Below are 20942 nucleotides of genomic sequence, written 5' to 3'. Positions count from 1 at the left end.
TTATTATTATTATTATTATTATTATTATTATTATTTAAGATGAATACAATTTACTTGAGTCCTGGCCTTGCTCATCAGAATGATTATAGCAGAGAGTCGGAGACACCAGTCACAGGTCAGCTCTATTTCACCAAACTGAGGTAGTTCAGTGATTTATAGAACAAGTAAAAGGTTAATTGTTTGCAGCTTTTTTGCAGAACTGAAAATAACAGTTGACAGTATGTATTTAACATTTAACATCTTATGACTAATACACTTTGCCATTAAAATGCATTCTTTATTGGGAAACTCAACATTTAATAATTGGTGGTTGTCCAGATCTCTGCTGAACTAAAGACAGAAAAAAAAATTGACCCCTAATAAACTGTGAGACATGCTGTACTTTAAAAACACACACAGTCTTTGACCTTTAAAGCTTTTTCATTTTTCCCATTTTTTTCCCCCAATAACCCCTAAAACCTGAACAACCCTACTAACCACCATGGTTAATGTTCATCCATCACAGGTGCCCCCTCCCCCACCACCGAGGCACAACACAGAGTCATCGCTAGCACGCAGACCATCTCTTGTTTATAAAGAAAGTCAACGTAAGCCATACTAAAACCAGCATAAGCTCCGTGAAGTAAAGCCCAGCTTAATTTAACTAAATGTAGGCCTAAACAGCTGCAGGTATCTCATAGTTTGTCACTGTTTGTTGTGTGGTTGTGAATTCACCAAGCAAAACGGAGCATTTTACATGCAACTGACTCTTGATTACAAACTTTCTCTGGCAATAATTGTTCAGTCATAGCTTAGAAACTGTGACCAGGCCTGTCAAGCTCCGGATTTTTCCAATAATGAGATTTGGCCTGTGTGGCTGCAACTCTGCATTTTTAGTAGTTAAATGGTGGCTTTCTTTCAAAGCTTCACTACAGCCAGAAGCTCTCAAACAAAAAATGAATAGAATGACTTTTTGTATGATGGGTTAGTGCGAGCATGTTCTGCTGTGGATTTTAATACTAACCTAGTTAAAATTAAAAAAATAAAAAAATAAAAAACATGCTTGTGGGATCACATTGTTACACATGTATTCCCACTTGGAATATATTTGATAAAATGTATTCACCAGTCCTCATGCAGCCGTTATTCAATGCCTAAACATATGTTATTCAATTTATAAAACCATGAGTTAAAAATATATATTATTAAGTGAAAGGTCTGTGTACTTTTGTCTTTGTAAAAACAGCTATTGAAACATGGACAAGTGATTGTTTCTGTTTCAATTTTATACTCAAAAAAATTGTCAAGCTGAGCGTTTATTGCTGGTGTCAAGGGAACTTAATTTTGTCCTGTGGGACCTGCTGCAGCTTCAAGTTCTCTTGGAGAAAGGCCTAATGTTCCAAAAGCTCCAGGAAACATTTGAATCATCAGTGATGTACAAAATATGGTCTGACACCTGTTAAAGGATGCCAAACTAGTCAGCTAGCATTTACAGTATTTATTGTAATTGCCTGGTCAGCTAGTTATAAAGTACATTTATTCATCTGCATATCAGACTATTTCAGGTGGAGACAGATATAGTTTTTAAATAAATTAGTTAGACTAGCTATATTAATAAAAATAGATAGTCTGCAGTTAATTAGTTAAAGGAATGCAAAAGTAGTTAGCTAGCATTTATGCATTTTTTACAGGCTGTTATTAAAGTTAACAAGCTCAAAATGATCCAACAATGATGTTGTCAAACTTCTGTTTTGATAAAATTAAAATGACAGACCATTTTCCTTTTTTTTTCTTTTACATTTTTCATTTAGCAATATTTGATTGTATTTTAAAAGTAAACTCAAATGACCAAAATGTACACAAACCTTTAAACAATGTTTGTCTCCATGCTTGTGTTGTTGCATTTTGGTATTGATTTTGAGTGGAGCCATTTTTTTTTCTCTCAACACTCAGGAGATGTGCTGGCCTCGCATTGTGAGCGGAAAAAAAATAAATAAATAAATAAATGTTCAACATACCATCTTGAGCCTCCGTTTTTATAGCACATATAATGTGTGAGTAAGTGTAAAACCTTCAGCGGTCAGCTCAAGAGTTGAAGTGTTTTTATAGGACTCGTGAAACTGTCAGCAAGTTAGTTACTCTCAGCTCTCAGGTTGGAAACGATACAGCTGATGTCCACAGATTACAATCTGATTATTTGTTCTGTCTGAAATCTTTAGTTTACAAAATACAACAGGACTTTTAAAATAAAATGTCCAGTTTTATTGCAAAAAAGCACTTCGGTAGTGTGACAACAGAAAGCTTGACAGGCCCAGCAACAGTATAAAAGAGGAATATACTCTAGCATGAGCTATTTGTGTAAAATTAACATATGGAAACTTCCTATTTCCAGATCCTATTATGGGACACAACTGCAAAACAAACAGTGTCAGACTATCAGTACATTTTATGTAGTTGCTTGTCTATTACTGTTCCGTGCTGCGTCATCGTAAAGTGGTTATATTTGGTTGGCCGTGATATTGGAAGTTCTGGTGTGGTGGTGTACTAGTTCAGTTCAGCATAGTGATTACCCCTTGTGCTTCAGCATTCAGGTGTTGAATGCTTGTTCCCATTCCTTTATCAGCCCCTGTGCAAATTCAGATGGAAACAGGCAACCTGGAATTAACACAACAGGAGAAATGTATTTTTACAGTGGTCTGATTCAGGATTGGGCTGTTTTTGTTTGTTTGTGTTTCTATTTGATTATATGTGTTTTGTTTCTGGGATACTTTTTATGCTTGTTTTATTTAGTCACAGTATCATTTTCAGTGGCTAAGTTAAACCTGAAGGTCTAAACACCATAATCGAGTGATAAATCTATTCAAAGACAATGACCCATTCACAAACCAATTCATAATCATCTCATAAACTATAATATTCTGATCATTAACTCGCCCACTGAGGGGAAAAAAATGGAGTCTAACAATTAGTACTTTAATATGGGTGCTAATGAGAAAAAAAAAAGATTAAGAGGTACTGGATCAGAAGAGACTTGATCCATTTACTTTGAAAAGTTAACATCACTGCGTCAGATGTGTTTAAATGAGTGGATGTCAGAGCATTTCTGAAACAGGAGGGGATTTACTTTTATCTTAACATATTTCACGTTTCTGTGTTCAAGTGTGGTAGACCTTAACTGGTCCCGGGCAACAAATACATATGCAGATATTATAATCCATACATTTCATACCATTACTTTTACTTTCCTTTGCTATGTGACACTCTTTTCTGCGTCCCACCCTCTCCTCTTGAGTTCCTCTGGTGCCCGTTGAGTAGTTACGCCTGTATTTACCACTCAAACTGCCAGAGGCTTTGGCATGATAAATGCTTGCTATGCCTAATCGACAGAAATTATGGGCAAACGCACAAGTGAGAAGAAAGGTTACTCAGAGTACATGACAAGAGTCTGCAAAAACCTCTGTGTTTTAAATCACCTTGTCATTCTGGACTGAAACAAAAATACCCTTTTTTAAAGAAAATATAGATGTAGGGATGGCATTGTGGCCCAACTGGTAGAGCTGTTGGTTCCCAGCAGGAAGGTTGCCGGATCGAATTCCGGCCCAGGACCTTTCTGAGTGTTCTCTCCGTGTGTTTTGTGTGTTTTCTCCCACAAACCAAAAACATGAATGTTAGGCTGATTGGTAACTATAAATTGTGTCTAGGTGTTAGCGAGAGTGTGAATGTTGTTTGTCTCATTTGTTTCTATGAGTCCCAGTGATGGACTTGCGACCTGTCCAGGATGTACCTTGCCCCTCACACAGTATGTGCTGGACATGGACACCAGTGACCCATGTGAACCTGAAAGGAAGAAGGAAGTAAAAGATAATAGTTTAAAGGATATAAGTGTTGCTTTGTGGGTAACAGTTGATAGTGCCAGGCTGTGATATGTGCATTTTACATGATAAAATACATGTAACTAGTTAGCATTCTGTTAAACTAGCTTCCACTACCAAATGTTTTGTCACTGACCCCAAAACAACTGCTGCCGACCCAGACTCAAGTGTTTTTTGACATAAATGTAATGTTGTCTGCTCCCATTTTCGAAGCCTCTCTGCACTGACAACACTCTGTTGAAGTGGAACGAGTGGGCTTCACATTAATGCTAATGGTAACAGCAAACTCAAATCGCACTTTGTTTTAAGTACAGTGGCTGCTCTGGCAGGGGCCGCATGGCTAGTTGATGGACTGAATCCAATTTATTGTTTTTTTTAATGTGTGTGTGTTTAGCAATAGACAACACAAATGTAGTCATTGAGGTTACCAAAAGTCAGCGAGGATGCAATGTGTATGTAACACTGTGTGTATTAGCATTAGCGTCCGCACGCATGTTGAACATTTAGAGCAGCATCTTGGCCTCCGTTGCCATGGAGTCAGCTCACTGTTTTTCAATCCTTTCCACCGAGTTCAAAAGGTCACAGCACAAATTTGCATGCAGTGCCCAATGATGCAGGGTTGTGCCTCACTGTGTGTGGGATGGAGGGTGGGTGTGTGAATGTTAGAAAGTGTTAGCACCGCATAATGGCTCGGCTGATGTCATTTTTAGCTCACAAACAGGAACGTATCTTTATCCTGTTTTGAGTTCTTGATTAAATGATGCATTCACCAGCTCTTCAGATGACAGTGAAGGAAGTTGTATTGAAGATAGATAGAAAGGACTTGTTTATTGTGATTTCATCAATGCTAGACGATCCGAGCAGGGACACTGAGCAAATTTGCGATGAAAGATACATTTCCACATTTCATTCAACCTAATTGACTGCAGGCATGTTTGTGTAAAATATGATGAATTTCTTATTTATTAGTTTTAAATGTACAGTTACAGAATTGTCTTGGAGGATTCTTCCTTGGCCTTCTAGATTGAGCAGAAGCGAGATGGGGTCTTTATGCGTCTGCAGTAAACAATATTGGCTGATATTTATATTCCAGCAAGGTTTCCACGATGTTGTTAGGAATTAATGTGCAGGATGTCTCGTGGAAAATGAAGATGTATTATTTGAAATGACAAAGTCCCAGTTTTTGTTGTTTCGGTTAGGGCAATTTGCCTGCACTTACAAAGCCTTTAGGTCTGGATAGTCAATTTGCTAGCATTAAGCTGAGGGTGTTTCAATTTCACATACCAGCAATAAAGCAAGTCCAGCCCTCTCCTCCCTCTTCATATCTCATTCTCCTCTCTATTTGTCCTCACAGCTTGACATTTTCTGTCTCGCTGTGTCCCTCATTCACCAATTTCTCCCCCTAAGCTCAGCCCTTAGTAGCACATTTCAGGCATTAATTGAATAATTAATTCCTCTCATTAGCTTGTTTTTTAATTATTTCCTTGCCCCTTTCTTCACGTATAAACTCATCAGCTGTTTTCCTTTCTTTATTCAAATCATCCATGAAAAGCGAGGGCCGTCGGAGTGTAGCTTTAGCTCCGTCAGTGACTCCTAATGAGAGGACTGGCGGTCGAGGCGGAACCAGTCTAACACTGGCTCCATGCACCACCAGGCATAATACTAATTTAGCTCATTTAGTGTCCTTGGGCCAATTAAAAGGAGGTGAAAAGGTTTGAATCACCGTCTGGAACTGTTTTTTTTTAGGAGAACTGGCCTTGCATTACACAGGCCCAGACAGCGGTAGCCCAAGCCTGTGTGGCTGATTGCTCATTTGTTTGCAATATTTTGCACTAATTACATTTATGTACCCTACATTCACCCAAATTTGGCTCCTTTGAAGAGGCTTATTGCTTTTGACACAGATTCCTTTCAAACTAACAGGGTAATCGGTGCTAAACGCTGCCATGCAAGGTCTTTTTTTTCTTTCTTTTAATGAATTATATAATTACTGAAAGTAGATTGAATTGTTAGTTTTAGTACATAATTATATAAACAGACGGAAATCACTAAGTACAGTAGTTAATGGTTATTGAATCAAAGCCCTCTCCTGACTACTGAGACATGGTCACAATGTTCTGGCATCCACTCGGTTCTTACCCACATCTTTGATGTTACTTCCATTTTCTTCGTTTTTGTTTCACTTGGACATCACAATCAGTGAATGTTTTTAGTTGCCTCACAGCTGCATTTTATTGATTTCTTCTTCCTTTATTTTTTTTTCTTTTTATTTTGTTTGTTGTGTTTCATGTGCTTTCTTGCTGACTGGGCCTTTGTGTTGCATGCTTGTCATGTCTCAGTTTGATCGTAGCCACACAGTCAGCAGAACCATGGGCATCCGCGTCAACAAAGGTAAAGTTAACCCACTTACCTGTTATCACTTCTTCCACCCCCATTAATTCCTAATCCCATATGCTATATCAGTATCCATGCATGTTTTTATTTTTTTGTTGTTGTTTGTTTGTTTGTCTTTTTGGGTTTTTTAAGAGTCCAAGTGATGATTAATCTCATTAGCAGAAAGTAGACTTCAAAACCTCTCCCATCTTTTTTTTGTTTTATTAGTTTTATTCTCATAGTCATTGAAATATGATACAAACATTTAAATGACTATCCTAAAGAGCATAATGTTGATGACTTTCTTAGGTACACCTTTCTAGTACCATGTTAGATCAATTTTGCTTTATTTTTATGCCATTGCATTTAGCAAGGTGTTGTTGCAGATTTGTCAGCTGCACATTCATGATGCAAAACTCCTGTTCCACCACATCCCAAAGGTGCTCCATTAAATTGAGGTCAGGGCCCATATTTAACAAACTTCTTAGAGTGGATTTTTTAGACGCAAGTGCTGGAAATTTCTTAGATTTGCTCCTACTCTCATACTTAAGTGTAAGTGCCAGTTATGAACATTCCTAAGTCTAAGAATCACTCTTACTCTCAATAAAAGTTAAGATTGCTCCAGAGGACTCTTAAGAGGTTAAGAGTTGCCATTAGGAGTCTGAGATGGACTGAGAAGACGGATCACAGCGGTGCCCTCCTCAAGAATTTTCTGTAGCACCTCAGAAACTGCACTAAGTGGTCCAGGGGTCTCACCTGAGTGTTATTCTCAGTTTACAGAGTAACTAAAATAAGGTGTGGAAAACAAGTCATCAATACAAAAGAAAAAAGGGGACAAAAAATGATTGCCAGTGTCATAATGTTAGAATAAAAGGTGGATATCTCTGTGTGGCTTTTGGAGAGAATATTAAACCATCAGCTGGTGCATGAAAGCAGACGACATGATGCTGGTGAAGGTGGGATGGAACTTTTATTTTATTATGTTTTATTTCTTCAGAAAATCTGTGAATTTCATAAAATAAAATAAAATTAAATTAAACAAAAAGTCTGCAGGTCTCGGACCAGCCAGAAAATGACAGATTTTTGTGTATGAGTGAAGGGGGTAGCTTTGGGAAGAGGGAGAAGAGGAGGAGGAGGCTTCAAACTTAATATTTTCTCAGGCTGTGAGACGTAAAAAAAGAATTCAAACTGTAGTTTTTGAAATAAATTGCAAGATTTTCTTTATTCATGAGGATTACAATAATAATAATAATAATAATAATAATAATAATAATAATAATAACAATAATAATAATTTCTTTATTAATGTGGGGTTTTTTGGTCATTTAAAACAATCAGTACAATGTGACATAGTATATGAACATTATTGTGTTGAATTTGGACTTATTTTAGGATTTTCAGTTTTATCTTGACATTTCTCAGAATATTCTTGAACATGAAATCCGAGGCAGTGATTGGTTCATGCCGGGGTGCCAGATGTCACAAATCAGCTCGAAGACTGATACTTAAGAATTACTCCCACACTTCACTTAAAAGAAGACTAAGATGCTTGATAACTGACTTTTACTCAGCTTTTAACTAAGAATTTTTTTACACTTACTCTTAGCAGCATACTTAAGAGTAATTCTAAGAAGTTTCATAAATACGGGCCGAGATCTTTCAAGTCCATTGAATCAAGTCTCACCAGTCTAGGCAATGTTTTTTTTCCATTCTTGTATTGTCTGATTTTTGGTGAGCCTGTACCCTCAGTTTTCTAAAAGAAGTGGCACCCAGTGTTGTTTTCAGATGTTGCAGCCCATTTGGTTTCAGGTTCTACATGATGAAATCAATACTTGAGATTGATTCTACCTTTAACGCGTTCACTGTTCTGAAAGTCCAATGCCGCACCAGAGGAGCCGTCAAGAGACAATATCAAATATAAACACTGGACCAAACAGACATGTCACATAATTATTTAACGGGTTCTGGTTGCATAAATTTTATCGATACACAAATGCCTACATGTTTACTTTCTTACACAAAGTGAGTTGCGTGTGATGCCACATTTTCTTCTCTGCATATCGTCACCTCAGAACGGTAAACAATTCACACTGAAATCCGATTGAAGTTGCATTTAAATGATAATGCGAATAATCATGTAACCCCCACCCCCTTGAAAATAATTAAAAGACCTGCAGTGTGAACATAGCCTCTCTCATCCTCATAGATGCTCATTCTGAACTTCATCAATTTGTCCCATCATGTCCAGATTGAGTTGCTGTCACATGACTGGCTGAATTGGTAACAAGCCATGGAACAGGTGTACCTAATAAAGTTGCTGCTGATTTATTGATCTTAAAAAAATAGATAAATCTTTGAGGATTTTGAGGTTTGTAACTTTTTTTTTAATATTGTAAAAACAATCGTTTAGGAACCATGCTCAACATGTTCAAGATTAACCACAGCTGGGAATCAATCAGGCTAATCTAGAAGGTGACTGGGATTTAGAGAGTACACATAGCTCTATGACGATCTCCTTCACTAGTCAGCACATCCTTAGAAAGAACTCCACCAAGCCCTATCAGACTTTCTGTTTTCTCTTTTTTTAACACCCAAATTTTGTACTGGTGTTGCTACCCTGGGCTATCCACTGGGAAATACCTGTTACTTCACAACAGCTGTGCAGGTTGTGAGCCAAATAAACAACAACAACCAACCACATAGAAGCAAGCCACTGCAACATAGCTATAGACAGGGCTGTGAAGAAACAGCAGGAAAGGTAAGAGGCAGAACATACAGAGTCAGCAGGGTCTCTTTATAGCTTAGCTTCAACTGTTTTATGCCTTATTGTTATCCTTCCAGTGTAAAATCAATAGTGCAGGTGGTGCAGATAGCCTTTTGTGCACTAACAACCCTTTATTAATAATATTACGAAGCATGAGCTGCAAAACCTCTAGCATAGTGCATTATATCCATCTCCAGGACCTTTACAGATAGTGTCAAAGGACTTTACACCTTTTCATCATCCATTCTTTTACCCCTTTTGTAGTCCCTGAAGATTAGTGAGTGGAGCAACATGTGCAATATTTCCGTATCTCAAACTGCTCTCACATCCACAACTTCCTTTTAGCTTTGACAGATCTGAAAGATGCAAATCGGCCTGGTTCCAAGCTTAAGCATGTTTTTGTTTTATAGTAATCACTGTCTGCACTGCGTCAGTTCATGTATGACTGTTCTGTGAGTGTGTTCATGTGTGAGGAGCACTGAGCCAGTGGAGCCACAGAGCGAGATGGACGGGGTAAGGTGTGAGCACAAAGCAAGAGCTGCCTGTTCACCGAACGAGGGTGTTGGAACACGACTGTTGTTTCAAGGCAGAGTTGTCAGTGACAATGATACCCCTGCTCCCCACCCTCTGCTTCCCCTTCTTCTCTTTCTTCCTCCTTTCCCTCATCCCATCTTTGTTCTCTTCCTTTCATTTCATCACCACAGAGGGAAAAGAGATGGAGCATTTCGTCTACCGGAGGTGAAAAGAACTCCTTGAGTGTAAGTAGAGGGGGGGTTTGGGCCGAGAGAGGGGATTGGAAAGGGGGGCTTTGGGGGCAAGGAGGGAAAGCAGATGGGCAGAGATGGCCAAAGCGAAGGGATATACATGCAGTAGTAGCACAATCGCGTCCGACATAGCCTCCCAGGGATAAAGTTGGGTTTAACTGCAGCATTACCCGCACGCCTGCATTACAAAATGTTCCTTCGCCAGCATTTAGCATGCAAATTGGCTCCCAGATTATGCCTTTTGTATTCATTTTACAAACTGTCAGGCTGTGATGCGGGGAGAATGATAATAAGGCAGATATTGCCCCCTAGCGCTACGCTGACAATCATCACACACTCAAAAGAAGGGTAAGGATTGGGGGAGGGGTGTTTTGTGCTATGCCGCAGATCAATGAGTTGTGTGTGTGTGTATGTGTGTGTGTGTGCGCGCCAGATGAGGAGATAGACTGGGGCAGAGGGTGTAAATAACTCAAAACGAGTTACATGTGAGTATTTTTGAGTTGGTGCACTGAAGCAAAGGGGGGTATTATGAAAAATGAATGTCAAGAAAGCAAAACGATAGGAGCTGCAGAGAGTTACAAAATGATGGAATGGAAAAGCTGATGGGATTGTGTTTGCGGCGTGCATAGATTACACATGTGCAAACAGGTTCAAACAGACAGTTTACAAATTAAAAGAAAACAACAACATGCAGATTCTGACTGCCGTCTCATTACATGCTGCTGTTTGGTCTGCAGTATGTGTTTTATTGTATACTATGTTCTGACTTAAGGCTGGTTTATACTTCTTGTCGCACGTCTTTTACCACCTGTTGAGTGAAAAAAGTTCCGCAACTTCCATCTGCACTCCCGCTGCTATCCCCCGGTGACAGCTGTCCTATACATTGCCCCCAGTCAGCATTCCGAGACGCAGAGGATGCAGCGCGGAGCGCATGATTGGTTCAACATTTGTGGGCGTTTTTGTGTTGTGTGACACCGCTACCCGCTACTCACTACCAGAAGCCGTTTTTTGTTTCTAAACATGGATCGTTTCGAAGAGCAACTCATCGAGGCGGAGGCGGTCCGAGGTACAACTATCTGTGATTGCGTCGCTGCATGCTGAAGGTGATGGGGAGATCCAGTGGGCAAAAATAAATATAAAGATCCGGTGGGCAAGTGCCTCGAAACAAGCAGCGGACATTTGAAAATAGAAGTGTTTTTTGTCATTCATCTCCCACATCTCCCACACAAGCTAAACTTGCAAGTAACAAGTTTTTTTTTTCTTAGCAACTAGCAGTTATTTACATGCTAAGCTAGCGTGTGACGTCTGTGGTGGGAGGGCAGAGGGAGGGATTACTATAATGTACCCCCCACGTCTTATCCCAATATAAACACTGAATGCTGTCGGTGACACACAAGCAATTACGTCATCGCTGGGCCGCAGCCACACATCTTGCATTAAGTATAAACAAACCTTTAGGGTTTGACACAGGCAGTTGATCAACTAAATTTCAGATACACACTTATTTTATCAATTTTAATCATTTACTTTAAACAGTAAGAAAATCAACAAGTTTATTAAGCGTAACATGCTTTGGTTCAGCAGTGTAACCACATTATGGTTTACATTTCAGGAATGTAGAACTTGTTTTAGGGGTACTACTTTGTTTACTATGACATCATATCCTATGAGATCCTATCCAGGGTGTGACCAAGTTTACTATAAAAATTGGAGGAAGGTCTAGCTGCAGCCAAAGCCACTACACAACAGCCTCCCCTTACCCTAACCCTGAGTGTGTTTTGTACTGGAAGTAAGAATGTGTAGTGGACAAGGGGCGTGTTTTGTAGTGTCCGTGGACATTGTGTTTTAGTGCAATGGTGTTTTTAGATCTGAAAACAAACATTCAACTAAGAAATTAAATTGGTTTTCTGTGCATGATTCATGCACCCAATCTGAAAAAAAAAAAGTTTTATAAACTGAACAAATTAGCATCATATTGCTTGCATTTTGATTGTTACAGAACTTAATTTAAAGAAAACAGTTATAAATTTCTCACCCTCCTGGAATGATAGATCTGATCACAAAGGTGGCTGGTTGAACAATACTTTAAACCACATGAAACCTTATTTGTACTCGCAGGTAGATTTGACTACAGCAAAGTGAGTCATGTTCCTCTCTAAAACCACAAGACACGACTTACAGTAGATACATGATTTAAGTGACCAGGTGCTCAATATAAAAATAAGAGCTTCCAACTTTAAAAACAATATCAGAATGAATAAATTAAATGACATAAAAAAGACAAGATAAAATTGAGTAAGAGTAGTAATTACATATGCTGCGGGTAAAATAAGTATTGAACACATCACCATTTTTCTCAGTAAATATATTACTAGAGGTGCAAATGACATGAAATTTTCAACAGATGTTGGTAACAACCCAAGTGATCCATACATACAAAGAAATCAACCATGCATGTCCAGAAATGAAGTTATTTGTAATAATGTGGAAAGGCACAGGGAAAAAGTATTGAACACACTTACTGAAATTTATCTAATACTTTGTACAAAAGCCTTTGRTGTKAATGACAGCTTCAAGACGCCTCCTGTATGGAGAAACTAGWGGCATGCATTGCTCAGGTGTGATTTTGGCCCATTCTTCCACACAAACAGTCTTCAAATCTTGAAGGTTTCGTGGACCTCTTCTATGAACTCTGATCTTTAGTTCTTTCCATAGATTTTCTGTTGGATTCAGGTCAGGTGATTGGCTGGGCCATTCCAGCAGCTTTAGTTTCTTTCTCTGAAACCAGTTGAGAGTTTCCTTGGCTTTGTGTTTGGGCTCATTGTCTTGCTGAAATGTCCAGCCACGTTTCATCTTCATCATCCTGGTAGATGGAAGCAGATTTTTATCAAGAATGTCTCTGGACATTTTTCCATTCATCCTTCCTTCAATTATTTGGTTTGCCAGTACCATATGCTGAAAAACAGCCCCACACCATGATGTTCCCACCTCCAAACTTCACTGTTGGTATGGTGTTTTTGGGCTGATGTGCAGTGCCATTTGACCTCCAAACATGATGTGTATTCTGGCATRCAAACAGTTCAATGTTGGTCTCATCTGACCAGACTATATTCTCCCAGTGTTACACAGGCTTGTTTAAATGTTGTGCAGCAAACTTTAAAGGAGCTTCAACATGCTGTTTCTTCAGCAGTGGAGTCTTGCGTGGTGAGCGTGCATACAGGCCATGGRGGTTCAGTGCATTACTTATTGTTTTCTTTGAAACAATCGTACCTGCTAATTCCAGGTCTMTCTGAAGCTCTCCACAAGTGGTCCTTGGCTCTTGGACAACTCTTCTGATAATTCTTTTCACTCCTCTGTCAGACATCTTGCGAGGAGCACCTGGTCGTGGTCGGTTTATGGTGAAATAATGTTCTTTACACTTCTGAATTATGGCCCCAACAGTGCTCACTGGAACCTTCAGAAGTTTAGACATTCTTCTGTAACRGATGCCATCATTATGCTTTGCAACAATAAGGTTGTGAAGGTCTTGAGAGAGRTCTTTACTTTTACCCATCATCAGATGGTTCTTGTGTGATACCTGGCCATCATTTGGGACTGAACCAGCTGATATTAACTTGCACTGACAAGGGGCAGGCTTGCTTTCTAATTACTGAGAGAGTTCAGCTGGTGTCTTGGCTTTCCATGCCTTTTTACACCTCCCTTTCTTCATGTGTTCAATACTTTTTCCCTGTGCCATTCCACATTATTACAAATAACTTCATTTCTGGACATTTTGATTTCTTTGTATGTATGGATCACTTGGGTTGTTACCGACATCTGGTGAAAATTTCATGTCATTAGCACCTCTAGTAATATATTTACTGAGAAAAATGGTGACATGTTCAATACTTATTTTACCTGCTGTAAGAGGCAGTTATTATTCCAGTTGACAATCTGGAGTATTTCTTCATGCGTTAAGTTGTATTAAATCACATCTGACACCATGGTTACTTAATCACTAAAAGGTGGACTACTCCTTTCAGTTTAGAGATGTGTTGTTGCATCAAGTAGATAAGTTTATCTTGGAGTCTTGTTTTCAAGTGATGACAAGTTGAAGCAAGAGATGGACTTGACAGATTAGAGCTGTGCCTGCATACTCAGGGTCGCCCTGGTCTGTAAATACAGAACTGAGCCAGGAGGCACAGCTCTGTATTTACTAGTTCATCTATCTACATTCCAACAATCAACTATTGACATGGAATAATTGTCATGACTGAACTTTTGATAAGATATTGAAATTAAATGAATGTTCAACATGACATTGCGGTTTTCTGTAGAAGAACAGATATTTTATTTCTATTGTTTAATTTATTTTTCACACTGTTTTCAAGTGACAGCTTATAAAACAATGAGTATACAATCATTTCCAAAGCACTATGTAGAACAATTGCCAAGCAAAAAAGAAATTGGGCACTTCCCTTCTCTGATTATTCCATTATGTTTTAGTTAAAACACTTGGAGTTTAGTTATTATTATTATTTTGTCTGCCACACTGCCCTGCTGTGTTTCTCAGGATACCTGTGTGAGCATTAATATAATGAGATGAGAACCAGATGAAAAGATACAAAAAAAAAAAGAACAACAATCTGATGATTTATATTAGTCAGAGGGCTTTTTGTGGGGATCAGTTGGTGCTTCTTACATCAACAGTCAAAGTGAATCAGCACCAGTTTCTTCTAAGTCATCGCTTCTATCCTGTTTTGGGGCATTAGTGTTGCTATGGCAGGGAACAGTTTCCAAGACATTTTATATTGGTATTTATTTTTTATGCTACCTTTTATGCTACCTTTAATGCTCGGTTTATACATCGGTATGACGTGAGAGCAGATTGGTGATTGCGTCATTGCAGATGTCTTTTTCTGAACGAGTATAAACGGGCTGAAGCTCCGATGAGGGATCAGTTGTGATTTTTACCTCTGCACTCTCAATGTAACACAGAGCATAATTAAGCATAAAAACAACAACAGTGATAGCAGGATAGATTTTTATGTTGTTTTTTTTCACTCAACCAAATCAGCAACTTGAAGTATAAAGCAGCCTTTAGATTCTCAAAGTTATATCCTCAATACACTGATAAATTCTATGAATAATTCTCTTCTGAATATCAATAAGGTATTCCATTATTTACAGAGTTCTAAAGGCTCATGAACAGCTGTGTTCTTTGTGGATTTAGTCTAAAGTCACCATGTTGTTTCTTGGTATTTTTGTCTTTGTATGATTTGCTCTGTCAAGAACCATCTTGGCTAATGATCCCTGTGTCTGTCCCCACTTGTGTTCATGCAATCACACTATGAGATCTCTTAGTGAAAACAAGACTAATTTGAATAATGGCCCTTATCTGATGTATAATGCCACCCGTAATTTTGTTTTGGCTAATCCCCCAACACGGATTGTGTTCTACATGCACCACTGGCTCATTTGCAGACCACATGCTGTATTCAAAGGCCCTAGCCTTGAAAATTGGTGTGCTTTTACCCGTTAGTTTGATTTTCTAAATGTAGAAGATGAGAGAGAGAAAAGGACACTCTTACAAATAAAAGTAAACAATGTCCTTTGCAAAGAAGAAGTGGTGAAGTGCCTTGAACTAATAAATGTATTTACTAGACTCCTTTTCTTTATGATAACGGTTAAGGGACCTCTAAAACACAAGTGGCTGCCTTTATGCATGCATGTTGCCATTCGCAAAGATTAGAGAGACTATTTGATCAGTTTCTGTCAGTGCACTGTGTAGCACATTTACTTCCTGGCTTTACAAATGGGTTTGATGCAGTGCTTTTTAAAATTATTGGTATATATTTTTTTCTTATTTTATTATAGCATTGTGCTTTAAAAGTACAAGAAAACTGATGCGTTAGAAAATCCAGACATGTTTAGCAATCTTAGAAATGAGAAGCTACTCTTAAGGAAAACTGTGGTTGCAATATTATGGTCTGTAGAGAATATGTAAATGATGTCAGGACATTTCTGAGGCCCCAGGTTGTATACAAAACTGGAATTCAAAATTCTAATCTGTTGAGGATCTCGTTGGGTTTATAGTGTTTGATTTTAGTTGCTGTTTAGTCTGATTAAAATAATTAAACTTCTTGTCTGGGTTAAAATAAAGTCGTGCTTTGAATTAAAATAGACAAAATGGACAATAGAAATGAATCAAGAGACACTTGTTTTGCAAAATGATTCTCATTTATTTCTACAGTCACATGCAAACATAATTTTAACTTATCCAGCAGTGCAATTGGTTATGATCCTTGTACTTTTTGGTCATCTGTTTTTAATTAAAAAACAAACTAACTAAACAAAACAACAGAAACTGTATTCTCATTTTATACTCCAAAAAAATGAAAAAAAGGTCAGTCTTTTTATTTTTGTCAAACTAAAAGTTTCACACTATTGTCAAGACATCTTAATGATGTTAACTTGCTGCAGAGTCAAGCTCCTCACCATGGACCACTTGGAAAAAAGGCTTCTTGTACTAAAAGCACCAGAAGCTCCAGGAAACAGCTTGAATCATCAGTGACATACAAACAACATAACATATACAGTAGAATATACAAACAATCAGCTGACATTTGTTAAAGAAATACCAAAAAATTCAACTAGGGTTTATTTATTATGGCTACATGGTTAAATGTTAAATAATACATTGTTTTTATTCATCCCATTTAAGCTGGAGCCATAGATATAAATACACACATTTTATGAATTAGCTAGATTACCTATATTAATAAAAAATATAGTCTTCAGCTTGTTAAAGAAATGCAAAAGTAGGTAGCTAGTGTTATTTATTTACATGCAGCCACCTTAAATGGTCTGATAATGACAGTGTTAAACTCCCAGTTTGAGGAAAAAAATTGTCCACTTCCCTGTTTTTGGAATATGCAAAGAATAAACATTGTTTTATGTTTTTCAATATCTATTTTTAAAATCAGAAAATTAATAACCATCCATTTTTCAATATGTGCTTATAAAACAAAATTCTAATGACCAAACAAGTACACAGACCGGTTACAATCATATGGCAAACATTTCCATCATCCAATACAGTTTTTTTAAAGCATGGTTATATGGAGAAGTTAAGAACAAGTATCTAACCTGCAGTTGGTAGCTCCTTCAGCAGTATATTTTGAAAAATAGAGCTTAAGATGATCTTGACCAATTTCGGTCAAGATCATTATTGGGTGGTTTATTGCTATCCTAAAACAACTCTCATTTCAAAGGTTTTATAGGAATTCATACAACCAGCATTTTAGAAACTTCTACAGCATGTTATTTTACATTAGATGATGATGTGAGGTTATTGAGGACTGTGTTGATCTATTGTATATTATCAATAATTTTCCAAGTGAAACAAATTTGGCAATTGTGACCTGGCAGATAAATTATCTGATGCAAAAAGGGCAGCGTAAATTACTAATTAAATGACAATTTTACTACATTTTTTCCTCAATTTCCAATTGCTGCGGGGCAGTTTTGAACAGTTTGATGAATGTATTAATTTTAAGCTTACACTCTATATTGTTCAGCTTTGTACTTTTGTGTTCCCAGTAGGGGATAGTTGTTTACAGTGCACACAATTTAGCTTTGTAGCATAGCTTCCTTTACAATTGAGCTGGCTCACTGCATCATGACTAAATGTTAGTGATTGGGTAAAATCAGATCCAATCATTTTAAACTGCAACAGAGAACAGCAAGCATTCATTTCTCAATAGCAAAAAAAATAAATAAATAAAAAAAAACTACAGTTTTAATTCATCACAAGTATGATAAAGATTGAGTTGAAAGAGTTGGATAAAATATAAAACCACAAATTTAGCGTATTTTTTTAATTTAGTCTCTGACTGATTAAACCAAACAGCTGTCCCAAACATCTGTTATGTCTGTTGTTTTCATTTTGCAATAAATTCTACTCAAAAAAGGTAGAACAATAATTCAAGTTTCTCTTAGAATGAATTTCTTCCCCAGTTCTACGTGTCCCTGTTTAATTAAACATACAATGCATTATTCTCACATTGGTGTTGTATTTTCTCCCAGGACAAGTCAACCCCCGAGGACCAGAGCTCCTGGAATAGCTTCAAGACCATGACCCCCGAGCTGTCCATTGTGCCTGGGGAGCAGAAGGACCGCCTGGAACTGCACAATAAGAACTGGGACTCATCCTCGGCTAACACACCGGACTCGTCCGAGGGAGACTTTCAGACTGAAGTGTGAAGACACGCAGACACAGACTCACTCAAACACATGCAAGCTCATGTTGAGATAAAGATGCACACAGAGATACTGGACTCCTCAAAAAATATACAAAGGTACAATTTTTTTAAATTTTTTTTTTCTTGCAAGGAACTCAAACACTCTGCTCCCTGTCTCATGCATTGTGCTTTGTTGGACCCCATACTGTATTTGTTTACAGCTGCAGAGGACAGATATGAAAGGAGAACTGTTCTACTTTATATTTTCGCAAAGACTATTGAAAAGAAAAAAAAAACATGAGCTGGACACGTCTGTGACTGAAGACCATTTTTAAATGAACTTAAAGGATTGAAAAAATAATCTAATTTCTGGAAAAATATTGATTTTATTCTGAAGATTAAAAAAATGTCTTTCAAGTGTTGATGACTTGGGGTGGGCAGTGTGGGGAGGGGAGAAAGAAAAAAAAAGAATATTTCTGCACTTCTATTGTTTTGTTTGATTTTTACAGCAAAGGGAAAATATCTCACTGATGTTTCTCATGCTGATAATACACCCACCCCAGAATAAGGCAACCTACTGTCTTTTATTTTTTCCCCCCTTTCTAAAAGATGACAAAAATGTTCACTCGTTCAGTATTTCCTATGTTTTCCTTATTTTAATCATGTCAAAGGGTAGGAAATAGGGGGTGGGGGGGGGGGGGGGGAGCCACCGACTAATATGGGCCATTCTTTTCCCCATTTTCAGGTTCAGTTCCACTCATCTAAACCTCACGTCAAACTTTGTGTCAGTATTTCTTTTTTTTTTTCTGATGCTTTAGTTAAATAAAAGAAACATAATTCTCTATAGTTTGATGCTTTTACAGGAAATAATGTGATTGAAACAAATGGCTACAAGCTGACTTGTGTTCTATGCTCCAACAATTCAGGAAGAACTGATTTGTTTCCACCAATTTGTGCTTGCAATGCTTATTTTCAATATTAGCTACTTTATTTTTCCATTTGCAAAGAAAATCAGGTTATGTGGAAAGTTAACAATCTTTTTGCAGCAAATAGCACATGAAAGTGAGGGAGATGATGTGAGGTTTTCTTAAAGATGGATACCAATAATAACAGTTATTTTTCTTTAAATATAAAGGTTATACAATTTGATAAATTGCAGTCATTGTCAGTAACAGCAAAACCCAACAAAAAGAAGTTATCTCAAACATTTCTGACCAATAAGAGTCCCTGTGAGCTCGACTCTAATTCTTGTTACTGCATCGGTTTGATTTAGCAGCTAATTCTCACCATTCAGTTTAATGGGAACTATTGTTGGCTTCATCACTTGATAATTTGTGACATCGCTTGAGCTCAAGAGTGCCACAATTAAAAAAAAATCAAGTCTGAAAATCCCTTGCTTTTGTCAGAGACTGCTGTCCCTTCTCTCAATCTGCCTGCCCAAAAACGAGCAACTCGAAAGCATTGAATCTTAATGCTGACAGCAAGGGGTGATGTATAATTCCTCGTTCCCTTGGATCCCTTTCTGTTTTCTGGTCCTGTGTCTGTGAGCACAGCAGCTGTAAATAAGGTAATAAAATAGAAAGATAGAAAATGAATCAGTGCTTATGAGACTGCAAAGCATTAGAATGAAGAGGAGCTGACCATGGTGCTTCCTGTTTGACATTCAACACCCATGCTGCAGACATTACAAGTGGATGGCCGCTTTCCTACTGTGGCTGCATTAGCACGTCGGTCCACCGTGACGGAAATAATGTGTCAAATCGCTGGATGAGTTCAATACACAGCTCAAATAACACCTCTGTCTATCTTCAAAGCAGCTGCCATTGATGTAAAAGCTGAAGGGGGTAAAAAAAATGGGAGCCAATTTATGGAAGGGGGGCGAACAAAACCATGGCCAGGAAGGAATCCAAAAATACATGGGTTAAAAAAATGCAAGCAGAAATGCAGAAGAAGTGGAGTGCTCAAAACAGTAATTACCCAGGGATGGTGATTTGTCCTGACATTTTCCATTGCAGCCCTCAAACCATCTGTTTAAAGATCCCTAATGTGGTGGTAGAGCAACGCAGCGCAGATGGTGAGACAAGAGTGCCGCCCTTCTAACCTTTATAGCTAATCAGCTGATAGGCTAACTTACAGCTCCAACCCTCTCCGAGGAGCGAGATTGGTTTGACTCAAAGTTAGCGAGGTAAGGTCACATTCACCTGACCTTCCACGAGGCTCAGGACCTAGATCCACTGAACAAAGCAGTCATCTGTCAGCTACATAGCCTTGGTTAGTAGGTGATACTCTGTAACATTCTTTTGTTCTTCTTACAACATTTAAACAGATCCTTTCAAAGTGAAAACAAATTCTTGTTCCCATGGTAATATGGTTTGCTGAACAAAAGAAACATTAAGGTTTCAGTACAGATAGAGATGTTCCAATAGCAATGTTTTAATCTCAATGACAGCTGGTTTTCATCGCTGAGATTCTTAAGCAAAATGCTACTTGATTGATTCAGATGTTAATCATCCATATTACTTTACATCTGTCTATTTTGTTTCATTTTATGGTACTTTGTTGTGATGTTTGTTACAAGACAAAAGGAAACTGGTCAGACTATGCTAGCATTTAAAGCTTCTTTCATTTCCCAAAGTTAACTTTCTATCAAGGAATGTGACCCACCAGAAAGCAAATTTGCAACTAAGGTTTATGTACAGTCAACTCAAAGACCTCCCTATAGCTCACCTTCACGATCCACTCTTCAACACTGGATGCCTAACTTCTACAATCATCCAACATACCGGTTGACTTATTAATGAAAAACCTCCCCCTTTCTCCTTCATTTTTTGTTCTTTTTATACATAAGATTGTACAAAGTAGTCCTCTAATGTTTTCATAGTGTCTTTTTTATATGAAAATAAATTTTCAAACTGATCTCAGCGTCTCCTATATGCTGCTTCAAGGGCATCTGTTGTCTCTTTCTTGG

General features: G+C 37.9%; 1 protein-coding gene across 1 annotated transcript in view; it reads left to right on the top strand.

Annotated features, from left to right (window-relative positions):
- adgrb2 (adhesion G protein-coupled receptor B2) overlaps window positions 1-18610 on the top strand; it is a gene marked incomplete at its 5' end in the record, with an annotated part of 154419 nt that extends 135809 nt beyond the window's left edge. The window contains 2 exon segments of the mRNA XM_014019734.1: window positions 9693-9746; window positions 17820-18610. Coding sequence (XP_013875188.1) covers window positions 9693-9746; window positions 17820-17996 — 231 coding nt within the window.
- Between the last annotated feature and the right edge of the window lie 2332 nt (window positions 18611-20942).

Source organism: Austrofundulus limnaeus, unplaced genomic scaffold, assembly GCF_001266775.1.
Source record: "Austrofundulus limnaeus strain Quisiro unplaced genomic scaffold, Austrofundulus_limnaeus-1.0 Scaffold228, whole genome shotgun sequence".
Lineage (NCBI taxonomy): Eukaryota > Metazoa > Chordata > Actinopteri > Cyprinodontiformes > Rivulidae > Austrofundulus > Austrofundulus limnaeus.
Note: the sequence above shows the minus strand (reverse complement) of the source record. Positions and strands in the feature narration are given on the sequence as shown.